General features: G+C 61.7%; 1 protein-coding gene across 1 annotated transcript; it reads right to left on the bottom strand.

Annotated features, from left to right (window-relative positions):
- Positions 1-18: 18 nt before the first annotated feature.
- LOC104475924 (diacylglycerol kinase beta-like) lies at positions 19-26,670 on the bottom strand. Its single transcript, XM_086754560.1, has 25 exons — positions 26,491-26,670; positions 20,860-21,128; positions 19,225-19,301; positions 17,734-17,899; positions 16,726-16,965; positions 15,922-16,092; positions 15,478-15,527; positions 14,872-14,946; positions 14,640-14,759; positions 13,519-13,636; positions 13,244-13,332; positions 12,710-12,826; positions 12,482-12,580; positions 12,237-12,350; positions 12,066-12,139; positions 11,862-11,936; positions 11,688-11,773; positions 11,411-11,500; positions 11,039-11,199; positions 9,425-9,489; positions 8,480-8,570; positions 5,779-5,980; positions 4,117-4,237; positions 3,967-4,027; positions 19-3,426 (listed from the first exon to the last, which is right to left on the bottom strand). The coding sequence occupies exons 2-25, from the start codon at positions 20,924-20,926 to the stop codon at positions 3,340-3,342; spliced, it is 2,616 nt and encodes an 871-aa protein (XP_086610686.1). The 5' UTR covers positions 20,927-21,128; positions 26,491-26,670; the 3' UTR covers positions 19-3,339.

Genomic DNA, 26,670 nt, shown 5'->3' with positions numbered 1-26,670 from the left:
GTGCATCCCAAGCCCAGCTGAGTATTTCATCGCCCTCTTTATTTGAGGCAAGCCCACAGCAGTCCAGGTGTACACGGCAACACGCGCTACTCTACGGACGCCATTTCCATGCAGGCAACCACGGCTACGCACACAGCGGGAGGACAAGGCTGGAGCCAGCGCCAGGCTGGGGCTCCCACAGGAATGGGGTTCCCCAGCTCTTCGGGGTCCCCCGGCACAGTGCCAGTGAGGCGAGGCGCTTGCACACTGACACTGGTGCCTGGGGCTGGGTGGTGTTTGGAGGTTCCCGCTCCGTCCCATGGCCTTTGGAGGACAAACGGGGCTGAGCCGGGAGACGTCGAGGGGGACGGAGGGTTTTGGAGCCTTGAGTGCCCCTTGGCTGTGTGGCATATTCCTCCCCGGAGCCAGGGACAGCCAGGCTGGCATCCCAGCCCCTGTGGGTCCACTCCTGGGCTGGAGACCTTTGCACCATTGGACGAAGGAGGTCGTTAGCTGCCAGGCCTGTTGAACCATGGCTTTGGCATGGCAGGAGCTGTGTCCCCCGGGGGAGGTGGCAGGGTCCATCTCACTGATCATCAGAAAGGGATGTCGCTCCTGGAGCCCGGCACTCTTGGCAGATTGGCACTGGTGTGTCGGCGTCCCGGTGGTCCAGGGTGGTGGCCCTGGGCTCCCCGTATCCTGCAGGACATGAGTCTGAGTGCTCCCCTCTGGCTTTGAGCTCAAACGAGCGCTGCTCGCCCCTGGCACACTGCCGGACCCGGGGGTACGGGCACGGTGCCCCCTTGCTTCCCCTGCCGCCACGGAGGGCAAACCACAGCGGAGAGAGCCCAGTGCTGCTCTTTGCCCGGAGCCCAGCAAACCGTGACTGGGTGCAAGGAGCAGGCCTGCGGTGAAAACGGGCCTGCGGATTCCATACGGGCACTTTCTAATTGGAGCCCGAGGATAAAACTCCGGGTCGAGGCTGAGCGGGCAGGGAAATGGAACCAAATCCGCTGCTATAAACACGGCTGACCTCATGTGTTGTCATCCCACAGATCAAACCCATCACCCCGCCTGCCGGCAACGTTCTGAAGATGGTTGAAGTTTTTTTTTTCTTTCACCCTCCCCAAATGCGGGCGCTGCGAGGCACAGCTGCCGTCGGGGAGGGGCCGGGAAAATGGCTGCTTGTTCACGGGACGCAGGGTTTAATTGGCTGAGCTCCCGTGCGCTTTCACCTGGCTACTCATTAACAGCCGCCTCGGGTGACAAGCAGGAGGAGCATGGATTTATGCACCATCACCGGCTGGGCTCGTGCTCGCTCCTGCATCACTGTCCCTGGGCATCGCATTGCAGCGAGCACCTGCCCCCCAGCTCGCCCTTGCCAAGGGCAGGAAGAGAGGGAGCCATGGCAGCCCCTCCGGAGCCTCCTCCTGTGTCCCGGCTGAGGGGCACTCATGGGCTGGAGCCCGGATGGGGCTCCCCTGGGGTGCCGCCACCTCCTCCCGTGTCAGCAGGGCCCTACGGCCAATATCAGAAAGGGCTCCAAGCTCAAGCATGGACGGGCACACAACAGCACTGTCCCTGCCTGGGGAGGGTGGTGAAAGGCTCCCTTTCAGCTTACTGTTCACTCTGAAACATAATGATGGCAGCACCCTCTGCACTGCCAGGGGGACGCTATTAAACGGGGACCTGCAGCATGAGGAAAGAACGGGTGCTGGGTCACCGCAGATGAGAGGGTGGCTTGTCCCAGCCAGGGCTCCCTGCCCCATGGCAGGGCCATAGGGGGGACAAGCAGTGGTTTTCCTGCCTGCAGCAACATCCACGGGGCACAAGCCGCTTCCGGCTTACTCACAGCTGCACAGGGGCCTCCACCAGACTTGAGGGAGCTGCCTGGGGGCAGGGGCTGATTTGGGAGCCAGGTGTCCCCCCATGCACGGCCACCGTGCAGCAGGTGCCTGCAGAAGCAACCAGCAGCCCTTTCTGTGGGCCGGTCCTGCCGACTCCCAGCTGCTGGGAGTGCCATGAAGCAGGGCACATATCCAAACCACCACCTCCTCCATGCATCCGTCTGTCTTCTGGTCCCCATCGAATTCTGGGAAAAAGCTGTGTCCCACAGTCTGTCCCCATGCACTTGGCTGGGGACACAAGAGTGAAGCCACCAAAACCTGCCTGTGCATCCCGGCTGGGCTCGAGCAGTCGGCTGGGCAAGGAGAAAAGGAGCAGCCAGGCAGGGAGCAGCGGGGCTGGCAGCGCTGTCTCTGAAGCTCCTTGGCCTTGGGGTGAGTTGGAGGGAGACCTGGTCATCAGCTCCCCCCATTCCCTGCAGCCATCCAGGAGCATGGGAGGCAGCACCAGTCACCGCTGGGAGAGCACTGGCCTGGCAAAGCACACGAGGAGACGAGTAAAAAGGTGAGGGGGTGTGATACTTCCAAGTGACAAGAGCTTCTGGATGTCTGTTCCCACGGTCCCCAGCCCCCGGCACGGGCTGGCAGGCTTTAGGAGAGAGGAAGGTCCACGTGGGAGGAGGTGCCATGGGGGACAGCCAGCAGAGAAGGGAGGTGGTGTTCGTGACCAACTCGGGCTCATAAAAAGAAGGTGACCCCCAAAGTCCCCCCAAAGTTTACTAAATAAATACATAAATATGAACACACAGCCCAGGGCCAGGGCATGGGGGTTTCCGAGGGCCGTCAGCTCCTCCCCAGATCTCTTTTTTTGCCATTTCCACATCCAAACATGGTCTCCTCCCATCACCCTGTGCTTGGCTCCATGGCCCAGGCACCATCTGTCCCCGACTCGTCCCACGCCTCGTGGCTCCCAGGGCCGGCAGCAAAAGCTTCAAACTCGTCCCAGAAGCATTAGCTGAAGGCAGGGCAAAGACCATGTCCTCTAGGCTAAGAAAATAAATAACTTCTCCAATGTGCAAGGGTTGGTGGACAGAAAGCCAGTGCAGCAAAACATCGAGTGTCCTTCAAGAGGATTAAAAATAAATAAGTGAAGCTTGGCGTTTTCTTGGGAGCACGTTCATTTGCGGCTCTGCCGGGGTGGGTGGGGAGGGGAGTTATTTAAATAAAGGGAAAAAAAAAAACAAAACTCCAGTCCTAGCGCTGCTCCAGCAAACGCGCTCCCGGCACATCGGCCTGCCTTCACCCACCGCTTCCATCCCGGCTGGAGAAGACGCTTGTGGTCATTGGGAAGGAGCCTCCAGCACCTTCCCAGGACAAATCATCCCTGCTGGGCTTGGGAGGGATGTTTTCTCTCCCCGCAGTGGAGCGGGGATTTGGGGATCCCCACAGCAGGTGGGTGCCCGGGATGCCGGGGGCCTCAGGGCTGCGGCTCCTTGCATGCTGCTTAATCTCGAGTTCAGTTTCTCTTCTTCAAGAAAAAGAAGCTGCTCTTCTGCGGGGGGCCCAGCAGCATCGGCACTTGGCTTTTATGTGTAATTTTAACCTAAAGAATAAGTGAAGAACTCAGCTCAGTCAGGGGCTCCCGGGCTCTGAGTGCCCTGGGCATCCCCCAACCCGGGGAGCCCGGGGAGCGACCCCGAGCATGCAGGGAGCAGCTCAGCACCAAGCACCGGGGTGAGGTCATTAAACGCTTTGCTGCACGGGAGTAACGGCTCCGGAACCACGTCCAGGCAGGACTGGGATGGGCAGAGGATTTCTCCTCCAGGCAAGCTGCCTGCCAGATGGTGGGGAACCCCACTGCAGCCCCCGCCCAGGAAGGAGATGCTGCTGTGCCCACCCTCAGGGGACAAGCATGTCCCTGTCCGCATGGCTCCCTCAACTGCTTTCCATGAGTCTGGGCCCAGCACGGGTGCAGACAGAATTTGCCGGAGCCTCCCTCCAACTCCAGAGGCTTTGCCACGCTGCACAAGGGAGCCGAGGCTGCCTCCTGTGCTGCCAGCCCCTGCCCACCCCGTCTCACTGTGCTGCCAGCCCCTGCCCGCCTCGGCTGCCCACGGCAGAGCCGTCCCTCCCAGGGACTCACGGTGCAGGACGGCTGCATCCAGGGCTCCCCGTCCACCTGCATGGGCAGCAGCTTGGATGTCCTGCAAGGTGCAAAGAGAGGGAACACATGGTGACACAGGTGCCAGCTTTTGGGGTCAGTTGGGCACTCAGCTGGGACGGGGACAGATACCTGATGGTGACGGACGAACACTGGGCCAGTCTCTTCCCGGCGCTCTTCAGCCCCGTGTAGATCTGCCCCATCTCCATCGCGCCCTCCAGCCCCACCACCTCCAGGAGGTGGTCACTGAGGTCTGCAAGAGAAAGGGATCAGAGTCGGTCCCCCCGTCCCCAAGGATCTCCTGCCTTCATCCTGCTGTCATCCTTCTCCTGCTGTCATCCGAAACATCAGGGCCAGCACATTGGGGCTGCTGGCCACCCTGGAGGGCAGCAGGGCTGGTGGCACTGTGGGGACATGTCCTGACGTCCCTGTGCCCCGAGACCACTGAGCTGGGTGTTTGCAGCATTGGGCAACACTGCTGTCCAAAATCCCCACCCTGCAGCAAAACCACCCCTGGTCTGAAACACTCAATCCTGCATGGCTGCAGGGTGGCAGCCTGGACCCTAGCAGCCCTTTGACCGCTTGTTTGCAGTGTGGTATGAAACTACAGCAGACACCCTCCCTGGGTGCCCTGGGGTGCTGCAGCCCCTCCAGGAGCTGGGATGCACTGGGGAATCCTCCCTAGGAGGGATCTGCTCAAATCCCAGGGCATCACCTCTTTTTCCAGCTCCTCCTGCTCTTCTGGGCCACCAGCAAAGGCGCCCAGCACTGGGGCAGCTCACTCTGTCTCTCATTCCCTTCAGGGTCCTGTTTCACCTCGGGTGGAAACCCCCACCCAGGAGAAGCCCCCTGAGCCCCCCCACACCCTCCTGCCCAGGGATGTGCCCAGGGGACCAACCCTGCTGCGTCTCGCCACCTTTGGGACCAGCCTTTGCTCTGCCTCGCTCCCTGCTGCCGGTTTCCACGAGCTTGCCTGATGAGGGACAGTCAGTGACAGCGTTGGATGGCCGGTGACACCACTGTCCTGACAGCCATGTGGCGAGGGGGCTGCTTCCTACCCCAAGCCTGGAATGCGGGAAGTGGCGGCTGGAAAATCTGGGCACTTCGCCTATTTTGCTGTCTACTTTCTAACCCCCTGCCAGCCCTTTGGGCAGCCTGTGCCCTGCCCATGCCAGCGGGGATGCAGCCGGGATGCACCCGGCTCTGGTGGCTGCAGCTGTGGGTGCTGGCTGGGGCACAGCACGGGTGCTGTGCTGTTCCCAGAATCCTCCAGCCAGGCTGGCAGGGCTGCGGCACAGCCTGGGAGGATGCTTACAAAAGCCACCGGTGCCAGCTCTGCAGCTTTGCTTCCGGCTCCTCCTCTGCAGCAGCGGGCACCCGGCCCCGCAGCGGCTGCCTGCCAGTCCCACGGGTGCTGGGGGCTGCCCAGCCTCACCCCCATGGGTGATGGGTCCCACTCGGGCACCCCCAGAGCCATCACCCCCCGAAGGTGGAGGGGAGAGGTGGCATGTCCTCTCTGGCCATAATGAGCACGGCATTTCCAGCCCTGAGAAACATGGTGCTGGGCCATACCCAGGCAGGCACAGCCACCAGAGCTTGGCCAAATCATTCTAGGGGTCACGCTGGCACCCCAAAAGACAGTGAGCCAATAGCAACCCCTCCAATGCTGCTACTCCAGCACCACACGCACCGAGCCGCAGCCAGCGCCGGTGGCTGTCCAGCTCCTCCTGTGCCAACCCCGCTGACGCTATGCACCCCACAAACCCCCCATCGCCGCCGGGCCCCGCCGCTCACCCTGCACGCAGAACTTGAGCTCCTTGGCGTCGGTGACCACCGTGGCGGGCAGCTTCTCTGGCACTTTCTTCCCCAGCCGGTTGTAACCACGCTGCTTCTTGGTCTCGCCCCAGAGGTTGGAGCCGCCGTACATGCTGGGGATGTTGAGGACGGCGATGCCTTCCAAGGACGTGTTGCTCAGGTCTAGCAGGGTGCCATCGCACTGCCGGGCACACGGGCAGCCTCAGGCCGCGGGGTCAGGGGGGAGCCGGTGCCTGGCACCATGGAGCCCAGCCGCCTCTCCCCGCCAGCCCGCCGAAGGAGCGGGGCTCCCCGAGCGTGGCGTGTCGCGCGAAGGTCCCCAGAGCAAACCTGCCCCGGGGTGGCACGGGTACCTCCAGGGCAGCTGGGGCTGGAGATGCAGACAAATACCCCCCAGCTTTGCTTTTCTAGGGCTGACAACCATCACCTCCCCTTCCCTGTGCTGCTTTCCCCTCTATTTCAATATGGATTTTACCACACCTTTGAGATGACAGTTTGGAAAAGCAAATTTCCTATGGAAGCACATAAAACCTCGGTTGGCCTTGGTGCTGCAACCCAAAATAGCAGGCAGTACCACCTCGGCCCTGGAGCGACCTCCATCCAAGCATGCCCAGCACGCGCTCCCCCACCTCCCCTCGTTCAAACTGACCCCAGAGAATCGGAAAGTTTGGCTGCCCCAAAACTAACTCAAACCAGTTTGTCTTCAAGCACAATTTGGAAACTAGAAATGAGGCTGGAAGGAAATGATAGGAAAGGTGTTGGAGGCAAAAATGTCAGGTTTTGCAGAGAAAACCACAAGCCAGCGCACAGAACTGGTATCCCAGGCTTCGCTGTCGTACAGCAGGACTGCCCCAGCTGAAAATTCCCAGTAAAAGGTAAAATATCTGTTGCCTGTGGCTTTCCCACAAGACTGGCAGCAGCTGCCGTGGAAATGCATTTCTTAACTTCAGGTCCTGTCACTCTCACGCCACCCAGGCGATGCTGGATCCTCTCTCCAGCTGCCTCTGGGGGAAGCAGCCACTTTCCCATTCAGCGGTGTTTTCTCCAGAGCATTTGTATTTTCCTTCGCGCGTCTGCTCTCTACGTGCCACGCTACGCTTCGGCAAACGCCCGCACATTTTCCCCCTTGCATTTTGGTGGTGTGAGGGCATTTCTGCCCTCTCCTGCTTCACCGAGAGGAATGTGAACGGGCTGAGGAACCCCCGCTGCTCCTTTGGCACCAGTTGTTTCCCTCTAGCAAGGAGGGAAGGTTTTGAGCTGGTTTTTAATACGCTGTTCGTAAGCGCGGAGCAGGCCAGCCGCAGGTACGCGGAGCCGGGCGCGGACACGAGCAACCATCTCTGTACGTTCAGATCTGCTCTGCTTCCCCCGGTGCTCCGAGATCTTATTTTTAGCCTCGCATTGAAAGCAAAAGGCAGGAATCTTCTGGTTTGGGAGTGAAGAGCTGTCTCTCCAAGGCTTGTAAAGGACGTAGATCCTTTCATTCTCAATACATCTTGATGATACCGTGATTTTTAGGAAGAGAAAAGAGCTCGGCACTCTGAGCAGTGGATACTGAGCAAGAAGGCACCGATGCCTCACGGGATGGATAACACACCCCACGCCCAGCCAAACCGAGCATCGCCTGCAACTGCAGGCATCTTTCCTGCTGGCCTGCGAGGTGGCAGGTACCGACCGGCCACGGTGAGATGGGAGCGAGTCGGCTGCCTGGGGCTGCGGGATTTCTGGGGATGCTGTGGGATTTCTGGGGATGCTGCGGGAGGCCGTTCCTGGCTGGGGACATGTGGGGCGGGCAGGACCACGGCCACCCACGCCTGCCCACGCACAGGGTGCAGGGAGCGATTCCTCCCCACGTAGCCCTCCCCCGTTAGCGTGTCAGCGATCTACAATGGGCTCTTTGAGCAGGGGCAGCTGACGGCGCGCTGGCAGCGATGCTGGAAGTAGAAATTTGCAGCTGGGGGAAAAAAAGTAAATTCATTTCCAGGAGCTGTAGGGGAACGGGTGCCAATTTCCAAAACAAAACTGCCATTTCTCTGCAAGGCTGACAGTTGCCTGGGAGCCGGAGGGAGGACAGGCTGCTGCTTTCAACTTCAAATACAGTGGGATTAACGCTTTCCTGCCGGCGCGCGCGCTTGGCGGGGAGTGCACGGGCAGCTCGTGGGGCACCTCACCCCCATCTCCAGCAGTGTCGAACCCCACAGGCATGGACTTTATCCACCCCGGGATGCTGAGTTATAAAAGGGTCAGTTATCCAGAGATAAGGAGAGGTGGAAGTTTACAGCAAAGCATGGCCCAAAGCCCCCAACGCGAGTGGAGAAATGACAGCGCTCTTAGCAACCACGGGCCCTCCTCCCCGCTCTAATTAAAGGCTGTTTCCATGTCATCCAACGAGGGCTGGGAGCAGAAGCGGAGTTTACAGAGAGAATATTCCAGGCACACTCTGGAAATACAGCTGGAAGGGGGCGGAAATACAGGGCTATTCTTCTGCCTGCAGCTGGCTGGCATTGCAGCCAGCGCCACGCCGTGGAAGAGCGGGTCCTGACGGCCACCGCATCCCCCCGCCGCTGTAAGGGGTCAAAGCTCTCCCCGAACAGCCAAGAGCCCTGCCCGAGGGACCTGTGGGTGACATCGCCCAAAAAGGTCCCACAGCTGGAGCCACAGACCATCCCAGGAAACCTACCTCCACCTCAACGTAGTCGTGGAGCTTCTTGCAGGTGGCCGCAAAGGTCTCTGATGTCCCGAATTCAAAGTACCACAGCTTGTTCTTCATCCTGGGGCACAAAGATGCGTCACCATCCTGCTCAGGAGCCATGTTAGCAGCCCGCTCGGCAGCAGCGCCTCGCCCCAGCCGCCTCCAGCCCAGCCAGTGGCAGGATGGGCTGCCAGAGCCTCTCTGGAGCTGTTGTGATGGGGACACGAGCCATCTCCACGGGCCACCCCGGGGCTGCTGGGGGCAGGGTTCACCACACAGGGGACGTCCCCCACCTCAGCGCCCTGCCTTATGACTTCCCGGCACCCTGCCAGGCAGGCCCCGACCGCTGCTTATCCCCTACACCAGCTGCTGTGCCAGGCTTTGAGGGGAAGCTGTAAGCCGAGGCAAGCTGAATTTCAGAGCAGAAGTGGACGCTTTTGTCCATTCAGGGTTTTTCTAGCAGGTATTTCTGAACACGGGGATGGGGGCCGCAAGCCGCAGCTCCTGCCGCCGTCACGCCATTCCCACGCACCCCGTGCACAGCAGGAGCGAGCTGCGACCTGCTGCCTGCCCTGCCCTCGCTGCCTGGCCTGCTCCTGCCAGCCCTGGAATTCATCGCTGATTATAAAGCATGAATGAACATAATTGGGTGTGCGGCCGAGTTCGAGCAGCCTGCCATGCCGCACGGGGCCCAGAGGAGCTGCCTGGACCCGCACCGTGCCCAGCCCCTGTCCCTGGCCAGGCCTTGGACATCCCCAACCCTAAGGTTGGCCAAACACCGCGCTGCCTCCTCGGGGCTGTCCCGTGGGGAGAGGGGCGAGAGGAGCCTGGCGGAAGGGGAGCAGGCTCCAGCATGTCTCCTTGGCACGGTGCACGGCAGCAACGCGCATTCCCCCATGCCCAGCTTTTGGGGGAACCACGGGCAGCCCTTACCTGCTGTTGAATTTCTCGGGGTGCTTTTCTCGCATGATGTGGAAGCGGTGTGCGATGGAGGCGTCCTGCGGGGAGAGGGAGCGCAGAGACGTCAGCGGCGCAGCAGGGATATAGAAACCCCGCCCTGCGCCCCGTGGGCACGTGCCAGGACAAGGGGGCTCAGCTCTTCGCCCTCGCCGCCAGCCCTTGGGGCACGAGGGCACATCCCAGGGCCGTGCTGAGGTGATGGAGTCACCCTCAGCCAGGCTGCTCAAAAAGCATTGAACAGACTTGTTAAGCGAGACATAATCAGTGTGCTTGGCCTCCTTCCCTCATCGCAGGGGCTCTGCATGGAGGTGATGCTGAGGGACGGACGGAGGTAGGGCCATCAATGGGGCAGTGGGGCTCTGGGGACACCCCAGGACCCTGCACCCTGACAGCTTCCCTGGCAGGGTGGCAGCTCTCCTGAAACTCATCACAACTTCTCCTATGCAGGGCGGAGGGTGTTTAAGCCCAGCCCAGAAGCTGCCACCAAATGCCACGCGCAGTGACATCCCCTGGTGCTAGCAGGAGCTGATGTGAGACTAAAAGCATCCTGCAGTGCTGCCAGGTGGGTGACCCATGCCATGCTGGTACCGCCTAAGTACCCATGGCTCCTGACAAAAATGCTGCAGGACACCAGCAAAACAAATGCTTTCCATTTTGCTGTTCCCCCAAAGCCCTGCTGCTCCTGGGATTGACCCCCGGTGCTGGAGAAAGCCCTGTGGCACAGGGCTCCCATCCTCCCCAGGCTCCCTGACCTCCCTGCATTAGAAGAACATCGGGGAACGCAGGTCTGGGTGCCAGAGTGGGGCTTTGTCAATGGCCACTGTCTCAGTAAAAGCTTCAGTGGGGTGTCTGGCAGATCTCGTCCCATCCCTGGGACCCCAGACTTCCCTGAACCCCCTTTGAGCTCCTTGCACACTTGCTCTTGCAACATTCCTGGCTGGGAAGAGAGAGATTCCATGCCTGTTTATGTATTTAAGTGCTGCCATTACAAATGACAATAAACGCAGAAAAACAACGCCAGGAGTGGGAGGGAGGTCGGGAACACGAGTAAGGAAGGGCAGGGAGGGAGTGTCCCCGCCTTGGGAGATTCAAGCTCAAATGCTTCACCAAACACTTAGAAAGGCTTTTATGGTCTCAGAGGGACGTTGCTAGGAACCAGCCCCTGCTCCTCAGCCTTAACTTGGGGCTGGCTCGGAAGAGGGCTAAGGAGAAGCCTGGGAGGAGATAGGGAGGGAAGCATGGGGGGCTGGCATCCCTGGAGTGTGCTCGCAGGGCTGGATCGCTCTGGCAATCTCACAGCAGCCGAGCCATTTCCCACCAGTGGAGCGGGAAACATCCCTGGGAATCCCCTGACATGAGCGGGTTTTGAAGCTGTGGCTGTGCTGGGGACCCAGACCACAGCTCCCGTGCTCCGCTGGCCTCTGGAGCTCTTCCCTCTGCTTTGCCGCAGCTGCGCATCTCCGCTGGGCATGGCACGGGCTGGGCACCGCTTACTAGCCCTGTGCTGGGCCACTCTCTGTGGCTAAAAGGCGCGTGTGCTGTGCTCTGGGCTGCCCCCAGGACCTGTCCCCGCCCCACGGTACTCACCACCCCGATGGAGAAGTAGTTGTTGATGATGGTGGATGGGACGGGGTCTCCGTTGGCCTCTCTGTCACTGGGAATGACGTCTATCTGCCAGCGGTCCAGCATCACCTCCGTGCTGTGCTCGATGTCTTTCAGGACCTTCATCAGGTTGCCTCCTTCGTAGCCTGCAAAGGAAAGAAGGTGAGCAGTGGAGGAGGATGGCTTTTTTCAGCAGGGGTTAGAGGCACCATCAGGAGGCACCAGGGCTGAGATGCAGCCCTGAGCCTTGTCCCAACAGCCCAGGAGCCCTCGCTCCCCCAGGATGGCACCCACCCAGCCGCACTGGTCGGTGCCCGTGGGCCGGCCACCCCCCAGGCAATGCCCGCCTGGCCTCACCTCCTCCCCAGCGCAGGCACCGGGCCAGGTCATTGCCTGTTCCCAGGGGCAGGACAGCCACCGGTGGGTGCTTCACCAGGTTTGCCTTGTCTGCAATTGAAGAGCGAAGAGAGGTTTGGGGCTGAAAGGGCTCATTCCCTGCTCCTCCCCATGTCCTCTGACGCTGTTGGTAGGACCCCCACCCCTTTCTCGCCAGGGGAGCATCGGGAAACTGCAGCAGATCACCGAGGACGCAGGTGGATGATGCTCTGCCAGAGTACAGCTGCTCCTCGCTCACCTATGCAGTCCAGGATCCAGCCCACCGTGCCGTCCCCTCCGCAGGCTAGGACGCGAAAATCCGGAGTGTCCCGAAAGAAGCTCAGCCTAGAGAAAGCCAGGAGAGACAAGGGGTGATGCGAGGGAGCAGGGGCCGGTGGGAGGGGCCAGAGGATCGGCCACAGCATGTCCATACCCCGGTGCGGGCCCGCCGCGGTCCAGGTTGTACACTTGGCGTGGGTTGAGCAGGTAGTGAAACTTCCGGAGGACCCTAGGGAAAGAGAGGAGTGAAGGATGCTGCGGAGGCGAGTCTCCCTGCGGGAGCAATGCCAGGGCAGCCGGAGGGATCAGCAGCCCCTGACCCTGGGGGGATGCTCTCCCCGGGCAGGAGACCACCTACCGCTCCCCTTGCCTTCCTCCACTTTTGGGGTTCACAAGCACCAGGAGGGGGTGCGTCCCAGGCCGAGGGCTGATCTGGAGAGCAGAAAGCGTGTCTGTGAATGTCCGGCCACTGCGGGGCTCGGCATGCACCCACGGTGGAGCTCACCGGCAGCCCAGCGCGGGACCCTACCTGTAGACCTTGCCCATCCACCGTGGTGGAGTTGAACTTGAAGCCCTGGGTGTCCTCGGGACTGGTGCTGGCAGGGGAGTCGCTCTCCGATCTCCGGCAGTGGGACTGCCTGTCCTTTGGGGAACAGAGGTGCGGATGCGCACGCCGCCCTGAGAAGGCGGTGTCGGCAGCCGGGGGAGGCAGGTTGGCCGTGGCGATGTCCTGCTGGGTTCCTGCCACCCGGCAGCAAGGAGAGGGGCACTTACCAGGACAACAGGGCAGATGTAGGAAGGCAGTAAGATGTGGTCCCGCAGCGGGCCCCCGTCGCACTCCGGCTTCACGTGGGAGGCACATTTGTTGTGGAGCTGGAGGGGTTGCAAGGAAGGGACGTCGGGCAGAGGACACCAGGCCATTTGTGAGCCTTTCCAACCCTGGGACTGGCCGTACAGGGTGCACTGCGGGGTGCACAGATCCCCCCATGCCCGCGTACTCACGGTGACTTGGCACCAGACGCAGTGCAGGCCGGTGATGCCCTGGTAGCACTTGATGCTCTTGTGGCATCTATCACACTTGACGGGGGAATTGCCCTCGATCCAGGTGTGCTGCATCACCTGCAAGGCACGGGGTGGGGGGCACTGCAGGCAGAGCACCCACCGACCCACGGGCGTCTCCTCTCCGCTAAGGGCTGCCGCTGGGATTTCAGAGGGTGGCTTGTCACGCAGGGATGCTGACTGAGCCAAGCCAGGCCCTGGCACAGCCGCCTGCCCTCCCCGCTGCTCCATGCAGCACATCGGGGAGACCCATCTCCCACCCGGAGCTGTGGCAAACCTTGGGGCTGGAGTGCTGCCAGGCTCTGGAAGCTGGGAATGCCCGCGAGCTGCTGCCCAGGACGCGAGGGGAAAAACCCAGGGGAAAAAGCCATGGGGGGACCAGGGCAGGAGACCAAGGGGGCAGCAATTGGCAGTGCTGCCTTTGGGGGACTCCACGGGAGACTCATTGGCTCAGAAACGAGCTGGCCGCCTACTCACGCTCGCATTTCTCTTGGACTTCACGTAGGTGCTGATGCAGGAGGCGATATCTTTGGACACGCACCTCTCATGGACAGTGTACTTGCAGACTGGTGACAGAGAAGAAGCTGGTGAGCATCATCCCCCCGGCACGGGCACTGCCCTCTCCCTGCTCACCCCAGGCACCCGCAGAGCTCAGCCTCAATGGGAACCAGTTCCCCCTCACCAGGGTGCTGGGATGGGGTGGGAGCTGCCGCCCTGGGTGTGCGACGGTCCGGCAAGGGTCTGTGACTCACAGGAGCAGCAGAGGCCCTGCTTGCGGACGCCCAGCAGCATGGTGCGGCAGAAGTTGCAGTAGGCGGGTTTCTTGAAGTGCTTCAGCCTCCAGGCGTGCTGCCCGTCATCCTTCACGTTCTGCAGGGCAGGAAAGCAGCTGGTGAGGGGGGATCACTCCCCTAGTAAGGGTCCCAGCCCACTCAGCCCTCCACTTTTATCAGCTTTTTGTCCTGTAAACCCTCCCAGCATGTCTGTGAGTTTGCTCCCCCTGCTCCCCTTCTCCTCATGGACCCTCAACCATCCCTGCTGCCGTGTCCCCCGGCTCCCTAGGCACATCCAGCTCCTGGCACTCCTGGCACCGAGCTCCAGTTCCCCATGGCCCCTTGGCACAGCCTGGCCACCGCGATGCTCTGCCAGTGGCCAATGGGAAGGAGGTGACTCCAAATTCAGGGCCAGGCCACTGCCACCGTGGGGTGACCAAAACAAACCTCCTGCTCGTGCCGTCCAGGCATGAGCGTTTTGCAGGAGCCACATAAAATTCCCTGTTTTCTTGAATCTTCCTGCCAGAAAATCTGCCCTCCCCACCTCTCCATGGCAAGCAACACCAGGGAGCAAAAATCTGGATTTTCCCTGCTAATTATCACCCAATGGCCAGGGATGCACCTCAATGAAATGAAGCCCAAAAGGATGAAAAAACAGCAGAAGGAAACAAAGGGAGTCCCAGACCACCCCACTTCTGCTCTTTGAAGCTCACCCCAGGAGAGGAGCTGGCATTTTAGGTGCTCATATTATTTTTTTATTAAATATTTGTCAAATTGGAGTGCGCTACGATCCCGGGGAGCGAGCCCAGCCTGCTTGGGCACAGCAGCTGGCAACACCCTCAGCTCAAAGCAGAGCTTGTGAAGATTTGGGGGGCGAAGGCCGGTCAGCAGAGGTAGGGTGGGGGTGTCTGCAGGGGCCGGGAGGCTGGCGTGGGGCTGTGCGGTGCCGGATGGCTGTGCGGTGTCAAACGGTGTGCGGTGCACTGCCGGGAGTAGGGTGCCCTCCCGTGGTCCCTGCACGGCCTCCAGCACCGGGCTTTCCTCCGGGAGCGGGCAGGGCGGCTGGATGAGGCCGGAGCAGTCCCCGCGCGGGCACTCACCGTCTCCATCCCCAGGAGGACCAGCAAGGGAATGGTGGTCATGCCACCCCGAATCCACTCCTCCAGCGTCACGGTCCCGTCATGGTCGTAGTCGATCTCCTCCATCATCTCCTTCAAGATCTGGAGGAGGGAGGAGACGTGGCGACACGGCGATGCCACCCACGGGCCCTGGCTGCCGGCTCCAGCCGAGAGCCCCCGCGGCCCCCTTGGCTGCCCCAGCCCCAGCACTCACGGGCTTCAGCTCGGTGGAGTCCCACTCCAGGTACTCAGCCACGTGCACCATCTGGTTGATGATACGGTCCAGCTCCTGAGCACAGAAAGATGATGGTGCCCAGCGCTTAGGGACGGCTTTGGGCACAAGTGGCGTGTCCAGCCTCACACACCCCAGCCCAAGGCTGCCCCGGACCCAGCGACACCCCACTTTGTCCTCTGAAAATTTGCCAGAAAATCAGCACTGGGTTTCCCCTAGGAAAAACTACTCTGATAAAATGGATTTTTGTTTGCAACAGGTTTCAAGGCTGACACTCAAAGGACAAAGAGAAAACCTCCCAGGGGGCGTTTGTGCACGATTTTTCCTTTTCTGAAACACCGTGACCTGATGTAGAGCTGCAGTAACTGGTGGGCGGATGCTCTGGAGCTGCTGCTGGATGCTGCAGGGCTGGTGTGCATCCCCCAGCCCCACGGTCTGGCCTCCCAGCAAACCCTGCTGCCTTCCTCCTCCCTTCCCACATCCCTGTTTAGCTCGGAGCACCTCGCCGGGGCAGCGGGCATCCCACTAAGGCCCCGTGTGTCTCCAGCCCCCCGAGCAGCCCTGGTTTCTTTCCCAAGGGAAGCTTACCGAGCTGTCCAGGAGGCCGTTCCCATCAGTATCGTAGAGGCGAAACATAACTGGAGGGAGAAGAGAAGCCGGCTGCCAGTTACAGCCCAGCCCTGGGCACCCCATGCGGCCAGCACTCAGTGCCAGGGCTCCGGGATGGGACCAGTGCCGTGCTGGCGAGATGCCACCTGAGCCTGTACCGGGCTGGGGGTACCCCTGCAAAGCCGCAGCCCCCTTGGCTGCCCCTCTGCCAGACACAGGTGCTGGCAGGCAGGAGCAGAGGGGCGGTGCTGAGCAGTTTTCCCGAGTGGTTTTAATGTTTCAGCACTAAAAAATGAGTAGGAGTGTCCAGCCCTGTGCCCCGTGTCCCTCCTCGGATGAACCCCCCCCAGGCAACGTGTCCCACCACCGGTGCCCCCTCCACGCTGAGTGACCGGCAGCCTCTGGCCCCAGGGTCCCACTTACACTCCAGCTTGTCCTCTGCCCGTCCCCTCTCCAGCAGGGACAGGTAGCAGACGATGTCCTTCAGGTGGACCACCTGGGTCAGGGGGGTGGGGGGTGGCGGGGGGCCAGTTTTCAGGGAGCTGTGGCTTTTCCGCAGGCTGAAGGGTAACCTCTTCTCCATGTTCCTCGTGCCTGCGGGCAGGGAGCAGGGGATGAAGGGCCAGGAGCCATCCCCAGCCGGGACACGGGGCTGGCAACACACAAACTATGGTGCAGGGACCCATTTGGCGAGGGGCTGGGTGCCATTGCAGGAGCAGGGCTGGGCGCTGCCAGTCGGTCCCTGGGGTGCAGACCCCCACACTTCTGGCACTGCGGGCGTGGGTGGGATGAGCAGTGGGAGCCCACAGGGGTGTGTCCTGCCAGGGACAAGCACCCAGCCAGAGGGAGCGAGACGCTCGGAGCGCACCATTGGGGTGCTGGGACAGCCCACGCTCGCCGCTGCCCGTGCTGACGGCAGCCTTTGGCAGGTGGCTGCTCCTGGCAGAGGGGCCCTTCCCAGCACTCCCCTCACTGGAGGCTGGCAGGACCTGGGCCAGAGGCAGCTGGTCATTAAGACGTTGGTGGCGGCTCTGCGGGATGGGATCGGTGGCTTAAGTTTGCAAAGCAAAGATGTCAAGACACCAGGAACCTGCTGAGTTTGGAAGGTCACTGTCACCGTGCTGGGGACCTGACCAGCTGCACCGCTGGGACACGGCTCCACAGTTTGGGAAACCAAGAATTGCTTGTCACTGCCTGTGTCCCCTGTGGAGCCCCAGCCAAGCTCACCTGGTGACTGAGGGCTGAGCAGGGACCCAGAGGAGATCTTCGAAGAGCCCGAGGAGTTGTGAGCAGAAGGGGTGCCGGTGGTGGACTTCTGGGAGGACGACCTGGACCAGCTGGGGGAGGCGTTGGGGATCGACGCAGGGGTGAGGGACGCCGGCTGCAGCTCAGCCGCATTGCTGTGGCAGCTCTTGGTCTCAGGGGTGTGTCGTCCCAGCGCACTTAGGAGCGTTTTCCCGTTGATCCCTGCAAAGCAGACATGCCCACGGGCAGCATGAAACTGCGTGCCTGCACCCAGTGAGCCCCTTCCTCCAGGAATCCTGCTTGGGTGCTACTTGCTCACCCCGGGATCCTCTTTTCTAGCCCCAAAGCAGACTGGCATCCTGGCCCCAGGGCTCTCCCAGGGGCACTGCAGGTGGCCCCTCACCCTCTCGCCTGGCCCGGTGCCTCCCAGCAGCACTCCCAACCCGAGGTGCCGGCCACCACGGTGCTTGGGACCAGGCAGGGAGGACGTGGTCCCCAGCTACCAGCCAGAGCTGCTCCCGAGCCCCGCAGCCGAGTGTCCAGGGAGGGTTTTCCCTTTTCTTCTGCAGTTTATAGTCCTTTCAGAGGATGTCTCCAGGCGCTGCGAATCCACCTGGGCAGGGGCCAGAGGAGGCAGAAGCTGGGTGCCCGGCACATGTCCCCTGCTCCGGGTGCAGCCACGCGGTCGGTGGCCTGGATGGAGATGCCACCATTGAGCAACTTGGGCTCTGAGCACGCGGAGGAAAGGGAGGACTCAGTGCGATGGCACCCTGTGGGTCTCCAGCCTGGGGAAAGCCCTCTCCTCCCGGGAGCAGCACAGGGTCCCTGGGAGCCTGTCTGTTGGACAGGACAGAGCTAGGCTGTGTGCTGGCCCCTATGCCACCCACTGTGGGTGCCACCCCGCACCCTTCGTCCCCGTGGGGTGGCACGGGAGCAAGCCCAATGTGCCACGGCATGCCTGGCTGGGCGGCAGAGGCAGGGCTGGCTCACCCAGGGTGTTGAGCTGTGAGACGCCGGGGCTCTGGCGCTGGGTCTCGGGTGAGGCTTGGCATATCTTACGCTTGAAGGAGGTGAAGAGGTGTTGGCAAAGCTCTTCGGGCACGTCCGCCTCCAGGTAGGTCTTCATGAAGAGGCGAAAGCCCTCGTAGTCAATGGGCTGGGGAGAGGACAGAGGAGGATGATGGAGGTGTCCCAGGCATGCCACAGGGGTGCAGAGCTGCTTTGGGGGTAGGTCCATGCCCTGGGCCCCCCTCATTAGGCACATCAGCTGCAGAGCCCTCCCCAAAACCACCAGCTTCCCAGATCCCTGTGGTGGGATATAACCTAAAGGGACTCAGAGGCAGCAGGGCTAGAAATCCCCAGCGCTGGCGTGGCTGAGCCAGACCAGCCGCGTTCGGAGAAGGGGTGGTGTTCAGAGCAGGGATGGGAGCTGTGGCAGCCAGAGTAGGAGCTCGAGGAGCAGCAGGCAAGGGCAGAGCTGTGGTGGGACAGCACTCGCCGGCAGCAGGGCAGCCGCCGGTTCGCCTGCCCAGGGGCCTGCAGAGCCCTGCGTGGTGGGCAGCTCGCTGCAAGAGCAGGGGGCTCCAATGGAGCTGGGTGTTCAGCTCGCAGAAAATGGTTGAGGAGCTAAACACAGACCTTCTGGCATGGCCAAAGGAGCCTGGGGGTGCTGGAGGCAGAGGGGTGTAACGAGCTGTGCTCTGAAAGCCTCCCACTCCTCTGGGGCAGGGCACGGAGCAGCGGAACCCTCCAGCCCACCCCCAGCCTGAGGACTATCGTCCTCCCGAGGTCTCCTCTCCTCGCCTCCTCCCTCCCTGCTGAGCATCCCAATCGCACTGGAACGTTGTCTTCCCGATGGCTTTTGTGGCCCTAGCTGGAGTGAGGGTCCCGTGGTGCCCTTGAATAGCTGGGTAGTTCTGCTGCCCCTCCTCGCTGCGTGCAGCCCACTGATTTTCCATGTTTCGCCTCGTTTCTAGTGATTACAGCCCCGAGAAAGGCTCTGTCCTGCTGGCACACTAATGGGTCTCTCTGAAAGCACCACTCGGAAAAAATAATCCCAGCCTTCCCCAGGCAGGAGCGAGAAGGCACAGGGCCTTTCCCTGTCCCCGCGGTGGCAACAGGAATATAATTTGCTTTGGTCAGAGTAAATCCCTCCCAGCTTCTGCCTGGCAAGGAGATGCCCCAAAACACCCTCAGCAAGGCAGCCTGCAGCCAGCACGGGACGGCAGCATTGGTGGGACAGGGTGGGATGGCTGTGTGGCCAGCCTGGTCCCCAGGATGGCCAGGGGAGGACTCGGCTCCTCGTCTGTGGGAGCATCTTTCCCAGTCCTGGGAGCATGGGCAGGGGGAGAGGCGGGGGGCGGACAGACAGATCTGCCTTCTCCCGGCTGCTTTTAGCTGCGGGAGCTGGGCTGGGGGAGGTGGTGGGGGGCCGGGAGCTGCCAGCAGCGCGGGGGGAGGCCGGAGGGGACAGGGCCGTACCTGTTCAGGGTTGTACCTCGAGAGGATGCCATCCCCCTGGAACTCCTCCAGGACATCCTTGAGCTTCTTGGTGGAGTCTGGGGAGACAAAGGCATTGCACTGAGCATGGTGCTGGCGAGCCTCCTTTGCCGTTAGACCACTATTTGGGAGGGTGGAGGCAAGTTTCTCTGTTGGTATACAATTTCTCGTTCCTTCCATGCCTGGGAAGCAGCCACCTGTGCCCTGCTTTCCCCTCTGACTTTGGAGGGCCAGGCAGCCGGGCCTTGGTCAAGCTGGCCAGCAGAGATCGGCCCTCTTCCTCCTACCTACAAGAAAATGAGTGCAGACCCAGAGCAAAGCCACGGTGCTGGGCAAGGAAAGCCTGGACCACTTCCCAATCCCGGCTGCTCCGGGGGTGACGCTGAGCACAAAGCCTGGCCCTCCCTCCCTCAGACAGAGATCTCTGGGCATCTCCATTTAAAAGGCTCTTGGCCACGCCAGCCCTGTTACGCACTGTGAAATCCCCTCTCCAAGCAAGGGGCTGTGCTGGCTCCTGCTCCCCCCACCCTTCCACTGAGGATTGAGCTCGGCGCTGGACAACAACTGTCTGGGATGCCTGGAACAGGTCTGGGGGTCGCAGAGTGGAACCGGGGGCCAGCATGTGCTCAAGGAGGGGACTAATGGCCCTAGGGCTGGGGACGAACGAAACGAAGATGTCGTACGCTTTCTGAGCTCAGCATTACAGATGGCGTTTTATGGTCTGTGACTCAAGAAGGCAGAGCCCGTTCTCCAGCGAGGCAGGACGAGATGCAGATGCGATGCTATGCACACACCTCTGCCTACAGCCCCGCCTGGCCCTGCCCGGGACACCCGGCAGGCAAGCAGATGGCAGGGAGCAGCTTGCACTGGGCTGTTTGGATTGGGAGAGCAGTGCCCCTGCGAAAAAACACCCCTGGGATTTTACACCCCTTCTCCCTTCATCCCACGGTCCTGGCTGGGCTTCCCTGCCCTCTCTGCCCTGCTCTCAGCATCTCTCGGGGCTGCACCGTTTCTCCATCGCCCACCACAACAAGCACACCCGCGTGCCAGCTCTCCGGCGGGCAGGACCTCAAGGACCTGGTTCTGGACCCCTGGGCTTTGTCCAGGCTCCCTCCCCAGCCTCTCACAGCCCCAGGACCCTACGGCACCGCTGCCAACCTCCTCTCCTCAGCAGGAGCTGCAGGAGAGGTTTCCTCTGCGAAATCACCGCAGAGGGTTGGCAACCCAAGGCGAGCCGCTGCGGAGCAGCTTCGTGTGTTTAGGAAATGCCAGTCTGCTTTTCTCGTTGGCATTTCACTCCGCTAAAGAACGTGGGAGACAGCTGCCTTTGGAGGGACGGAGCTGTGTTCACATGTGCGTCCCCCAAAGCGGGGGGGGCTTGCGCTCAGCTAAATCCTCCCGGGCGTGCGGGCACGGGGACTCCTCTGCTGTGCCCCACCAGCCGCTGCTGGGGGTTGGGGACCTTCCCAGCCTCCCCATCCAAAACCAAACAAGTTGGCTCATTCTCCAGGAGGACACTAAGAACGTGTAGGACACCAATCCAGCACAGACCAATGGGACTTGTAAAACCCCTCTCCCTGTCCCAGGGGGGATGCGCAGGGGGCGCGGGGCACTCACAGTCCGTGTACTGCTGGAGCTGGGCAAACTCGGTGGGGCTGAGCGAGATCCACCCGCCATCGCTCATCTTTGGGCAGCGGGTCCCAAAGAGGGGGCCACGAGCTGCTGTGCTTGCCGTGCCAGGCTCGGTGCTGCAGGTCCCGGCTGGCCACTCAGTCACATCGGCACCGTGAGGGGCGCGGGGGGCTCTGGGCCGGCTGGCGTCATCCCGCTGAGCCCATGGGCAGCAAACCCCGGAGCTTCAGAGCAGCCGGTCAGCACCTTCCTCCCTAGAGTGGGGACAGAAAGAGAGGAGGGGGTCAGCGGTGCCCTGTGCACGGTTGCCCAGCCCCACTGCTGGTGCAGGGGGTGCGTGAGCTTGGAAATGGGGTGCAAGGGTACTTTCCCAGCTGGGGAGAGCCCCCCATCACAGCTGTGGGGGACCCCTGCTCTGGGCGTCCCATGGGAATGGAGAGGGGAGCGCACTGGCCGCAGTGGGGGGCTGGCAGAAAGCGGGGTGAATGCAAAGAGGAAACACAGAGTGCCTCGCCATGCGATGGTCCACAGGGCTCAGCGTCCCCAGGAGACCCCTCTGCCGTGGACCCGGCGCAGTGCCACCCGCAATGGTGGTCGGAGGATGCAGCTCAACAGAGGCAAGGCGAACGCTGCAGGTAGGGAAAGGAGCTTGTCGCCTTATTTACCCCCAGCATTTCCAGGGGAACCCAGCGTGACAGGAGCAGAAGGACAGACACAATTAATGAGAGAAGACGCAGCGTCTGGAGGCAGGGGATCTGAGTGAGTGGAAACTCCCAGCTCGCGCCTCCATCTCCGAGGCTGGTGGTGACCTTTAACTGGCCCTGCCGCTGAGAATTACTGTAAATTAAAATCTACGTTCAAAATTGGGTGAGAGGGAACCTGCTCGGGCTGGAAAAACCTGCGCCATAGAGGAAATGTCAGAGGGCCTCCAGCCAAGCGGTGTCTCCAGCCCATCCATTTACAGGCTGCAAGGTTTAATAGCTTCTTCAGTAAACCCAACCGGCCGGGGGGAAAGGGCAGCACCCCGAGGAGGCGCAGCTGGTCTTTGAGGCCACTGTTCTTCAAGGGGTGGAAAAGAGCAATTTGATCTCCGTTTTAGGGCCATCTTCCTGATAAATGTTGGCTCCCGGTTTCCACCAGCCTGAGCTGATGGACGGGAGAAAGCAGAGCAGAGGCGAGCTGGGAAAGGGTGTGCGGCTTGGGGCGATGCTCGGGGAGCACCCGCACTCCCGCGGCTGGCTGGGCCACCCATCGCACCTTTTCATTCACAGGAAAAGGCACGTGATTAAGGCAAGTCATTTGGGGAGCTGCTGTGTTCCACACGCCACACCAGCCCCAGCCAGTGTCCCTAGGGATGGCCACACACAGGGAGAGCTGGAGGCAGGCACCGAACCCCTCGTCCCCAGGGGGATTTCCCCCCGCAGCCAGTTTCTGGGATAGACCTTCTCCTTCACTCCAGCCGCCCAGGACAGCAAGGGGACGTGACCACCTTCATAGGGCTTTTAGGACACAATCAAGGGAGCATTGCTGCTTGATCCCTGGCAAAACCAATTTTCTTTACTAACTTTATTTTTGCTCTAACTCCAGCCGCTGCAGGTACTGCAGGGCAAGACACGGCCCAACTGCTGGGAGCAGAGGCAGTGCTGCCATCCCCTCCTCGGGACCACGGGAAGGATGCCCGCGGCAACTCACCTCTGCTCTGAGGCCATTCCAGCTCAGCCCAGCAGCTCGTTGTCCCCATGCCACCAACTGGGGACAGGCTGGACACAACGGTTTTAGGGCTAGGAAAAAAAACCCAAACCACTACCCCACATCTTCCCACACTGGCATCGGTTTTCTGGGGATCATCTCGGGGAAGGGACAAGCAAGAACACGGTGTTTGCACCTTTCCGGGATGAAGGGTTTGTCCTGAGTTATCTCTGAAGCTGGTCCAGGAGAACTCAGTCTGTAAGAAACCCTCCAGGAGTGCACACAGGCTTTCTGCTTCCTGGCAAATGAGCTGTTTTGTTTGACCAGAACCTATTTTTTATCCTAAATTTATACAAGGAGAGGCTGAGAGAGCAGAGCAAGCTCAGCCTGTAGGAGAAAAGGCGAAGGGGGGACCGGGCTGGCTCCAGCTGCCCGACGGAGTTGGGGCACACCGAGCGCTCCCGCGGCGGAGAGCAGCAAAAATATCCCTCGCTTCTTTTAACGGGGTAGCACTAAGCGATAGAAGGAAAGCGAAGCGGAACTCACTGGGTTATCCCAAGGGGCTTTCCCCCAGCAATTGCTGCAATAACAAACGCCACTTCTGGCACGTCAGCCTTGGATTTCAGGAAGGGCAGGAAAAAGCCTCCTCAGGAATCCAGCTGCTGCTCGTTTGGCCACCCTCTGGATTGTCAGCGGCAAATTATGTTCTATTAAATCAAATTTGCCTCTCTCTAAAAATAACTCCCCTACTAGTGTTACAAATAACACCGGATTACCCTGCCTGAAAGCGCTTACCGGGACACAGCCCTTCTGCCCCTCCTCGCTCCGTGCCCACCAGCCGCACGCGTGGGCTTTGCCATTCTGCCGGCACCGGCGGCACGGCATGACTCAGGGTGGCTGAAGTGGCTGGGGGAGGATGGAGAACGGGGAGCCGGGAGCGCTCTGAGCACCTCCCAAACCTTCCCGGGGGATTAAGTGGTGCTGGAACCCTCGGGAAGCTCCTGCACAGAGCATCCCACCAGCCCCGGAGCTGGGCGAGGGAGCTGAGGGCCAGGCGAGGGGGAACGAAGAAGGCCTTGGTGGGGAGCATCACCGGGTGCGGGCAGAGGGGCAGCTCGGCGGGAGCCAGGGCCCGGCCATGTAGGGCCTGAAATGCTCACGTCAACAAGGGAGATGCCAGGCTGAGGTTGGCGATGGGCCAGTCCCCGCTCAGTGAGCAGGACCCGGGGAGGCGGCAGCAGCAGGGCCAAGCCATGGTCAGCAGATCCATCTCAGTATCCCAAAGTGTCCAGGGTTGAGGGGCTCCTGGGAGCAGTGACGGGAGGGCAGAGGAGCTGTTTTTCCAACCAGCCAGCCCCTGGCCACCCGGCACTGCCAAGGACGGAGGACCCAGCACGCAGCACAGTGCCACGGGGCTTGCCTCAGGTTTGGGAGGGCTTGCTCCACCAGCACCTGCCTGCCCTCTCCGGGACCGGAGCTACCGATGGAGACCTAATTCTGCCCGAGCTGGGGCAGAGCAGCCGCAGGCAGCAGGACAGCAGCCTCCAGGCCCCGGCAGAAGAGCGGCTGCTCTTACAGAGCCTCCAACCTTCGTCCAGCTCGGCAGTGCCATGCGGATGGGGCTGCAAGCAGATGCCCCACCCGCAGGACATTTCTGCTTCAGCTGTCCTTTGGGAAAGAAAAACATCGGCTCCTTGAGCTTCCGGAGACAACACAAGGAGGGAAAGCTCCTGCCCTGCACATGCACATCCGCACACACCATGGCGTGGCTCCCCAGCGCGGCGCGGTGCGAAGCTGGGCTCTTCCCCGCATCCCTGGCTGGGCCCGCTGAAAGCTGCAGGCACTCGCAACATCTTCTCCTGGGGCAGAAGCATGGCGGGTCCCTGCAGGAATGGCATTTTCCAGCCTGCCCGCCCCGTCTTTTGGAAAAGATCAGCCTATTTTTGTGTTGGGCTGGGGAGAGGCCCCCGAGGCAGTGGGTGGAGTGTAAATCCCTCCTGTCCCACTGCAGCAAACCAACCCCAACCAAGTCACGCTCAAACTATTTTCTGCAATGACAGGAGAACGCGCTTTTCTGCATTTTGCCAGCCCGTGAGGACACTCGGGAGCTGCTTTTTCCACTCTCCCTGCCTGTTGCTCTCTCCGTGTTCCCCCGGCCCTTTGCTCACCCACCCGCCCATGCTGAGCCAGGCACGCTCTCCGAGTACCCCGCACCAACCTTGCTTTGGGTGCTGAACACCCTTGTGGCACCAGGGCAACGAAATGTGCTGGCAGGGGTGCCCGGGTTGGCAGCCCGCACCCGATGGCCTTGAGTACCTCTCACGGGAGGAGAGGTGGCTCCTTCCCACCTGGAAGAGCGTCTTTTCGGTGTGCTGTGCCAGCTGCCTGCTCCCCTGATTTCAGCAGCAGTCCAGCAAACACAGAGGCGGCTGCTGGTGCACAACCCCAAACCCACGAGCACGTATCTGCCAGGAGCACCTTGTGCCCGCTCCCGGCTGTGCAGCTTCCTTCCCTGACGGATTTTAAGCAAGCGAGCAGTGTTTCGCGGATCCCCTTGCCCCCATCACTTGCCCCAGACTGGCAAAGCCAGGGAGAAGAGACACCTGCCACCACCGTGACCTGCTCCTGCGCAGTGGGTGCTCTCTCCCGCACAGCCGAGTGGCCAGATGGGAAGAGGAGGGTGGTCGCAGCTGGCCCTCTGGCCCCAAGGTCGGGCTGCGGACACACCAACTCCCAACCCGGAGCTGGGAGAGCTGGGCTGAGCACGGGGATGGCAGGGACCCAGCACGGCCCCCCTGGAGCTCGCCTCCCCCCGTCAGCCTGCCGGGGCCAGCACAGCTCGGCTCACACCCTGGGGACTCCGACAACTTCCCGACTTACTGCTGTTGCCTTTTTAGAGAATGATTTTGCTGGCTGAATTCAGAGCAGACCGAATCCGAGCTAGGATGCCTTTGGAGCAAGACCCATCCCCTCGCCACCTCCCCTGCATGTCCCAGCCAGAGCAGAGCTTGTCTCGTGGAAAAGCCTCTCCCCGTGCCGGGCACTGGCTGGACCCACAGCCCGGGAGCTGGGATCACCCCTGGGATCCTCCCCGGGCTCCCGGCTCTGTCGCCTCTCACCCACAAACCCGGAGGTTCCCGCTGCCGGCACAGGGAAACCCCAGCTGTCTCCCAGCGGGAATCCTGCGGCAGCGAGTCCCGTGTGTTAACCGTACCTTGTGTGAGACAACGCTGCGTGCTCTGAAATCTGTTCTTCTCCCCTTCCAGCCCCCGAAACAACCTGAAGCACAAGTTGCAGACAGCCTCTTCCCGCAGGCCAGGCGCGCTCAACACCTCCTGCCCTCCAAAGCAAGCAGCCCCGGCAATTTTTACTTAACGAGAAAGACACTAACGAGCTTTTCCGGCCCAGCAAGGCGGGGGAACGGCTGACTGGGGCTGTTCCTCTGCCCATCGAAAGGGCGTGGGGTTTTACAGCAAAGCTGAGAACCAACACACGCTGAGACACGGGTGAAGCCCGCCTAGCCTCTCCGGGCTGCGTTAACGGCTCGGTGGCAGCCATCTTCTCCGCCCCGGGGGGGGACGAGGGGATGCTGCCCCGTCTTTCCCCACCCTCGGGGCACCTTTTGCCAGGGGCCGAGCCCCCCCGCACGAGTACCCGGGGACGCCGGCCCCCAGCGCTGTCCCGCTCCTTGACCGCGTGTCCCCCGCTCCCCAAACCGCGTACAAGGGGTCGGGATGGGGTCGGGGCGGGTGGGGGGACGGACCAGGGGAGACAAGGGGAGCCCGGGAGTCCCGGCCGGTGCAGGGGGTCGCGGCTGGGAGAACGGCGGTCCCGCGTGGGTCAGGGGATTTTCCCACGGATGGGAAGGGGCGAGCCCACGAGAGTCCCCTCTGTCGCGTGTGTGTCCCCCTGCTGCTGCCCCCTTACCGGCAGCGCGGTGCCATCGGCGGCGGCGGCGGCTCCGGGGTTACCGGTTCCCGGCCTGGCTGGGCAGCCCGGCGGCTCCCCGCTCCCTCGGCGAGGCGGAGCCGGGGGGATGCGGGGGGGATGCGGGAGGGGGATGCGAGCGGGCCCAGCCCCCGCCGCTCCGCTCCGCCCGCCTCCGCC

This window comes from Chlamydotis macqueenii, chromosome 9 (assembly GCF_036417535.1).
Source record: "Chlamydotis macqueenii isolate bChlMac1 chromosome 9, bChlMac1.mat, whole genome shotgun sequence".
Lineage (NCBI taxonomy): Eukaryota > Metazoa > Chordata > Aves > Otidiformes > Otididae > Chlamydotis > Chlamydotis macqueenii.
This window is presented reverse-complemented; position numbering and strand designations above follow the sequence as displayed.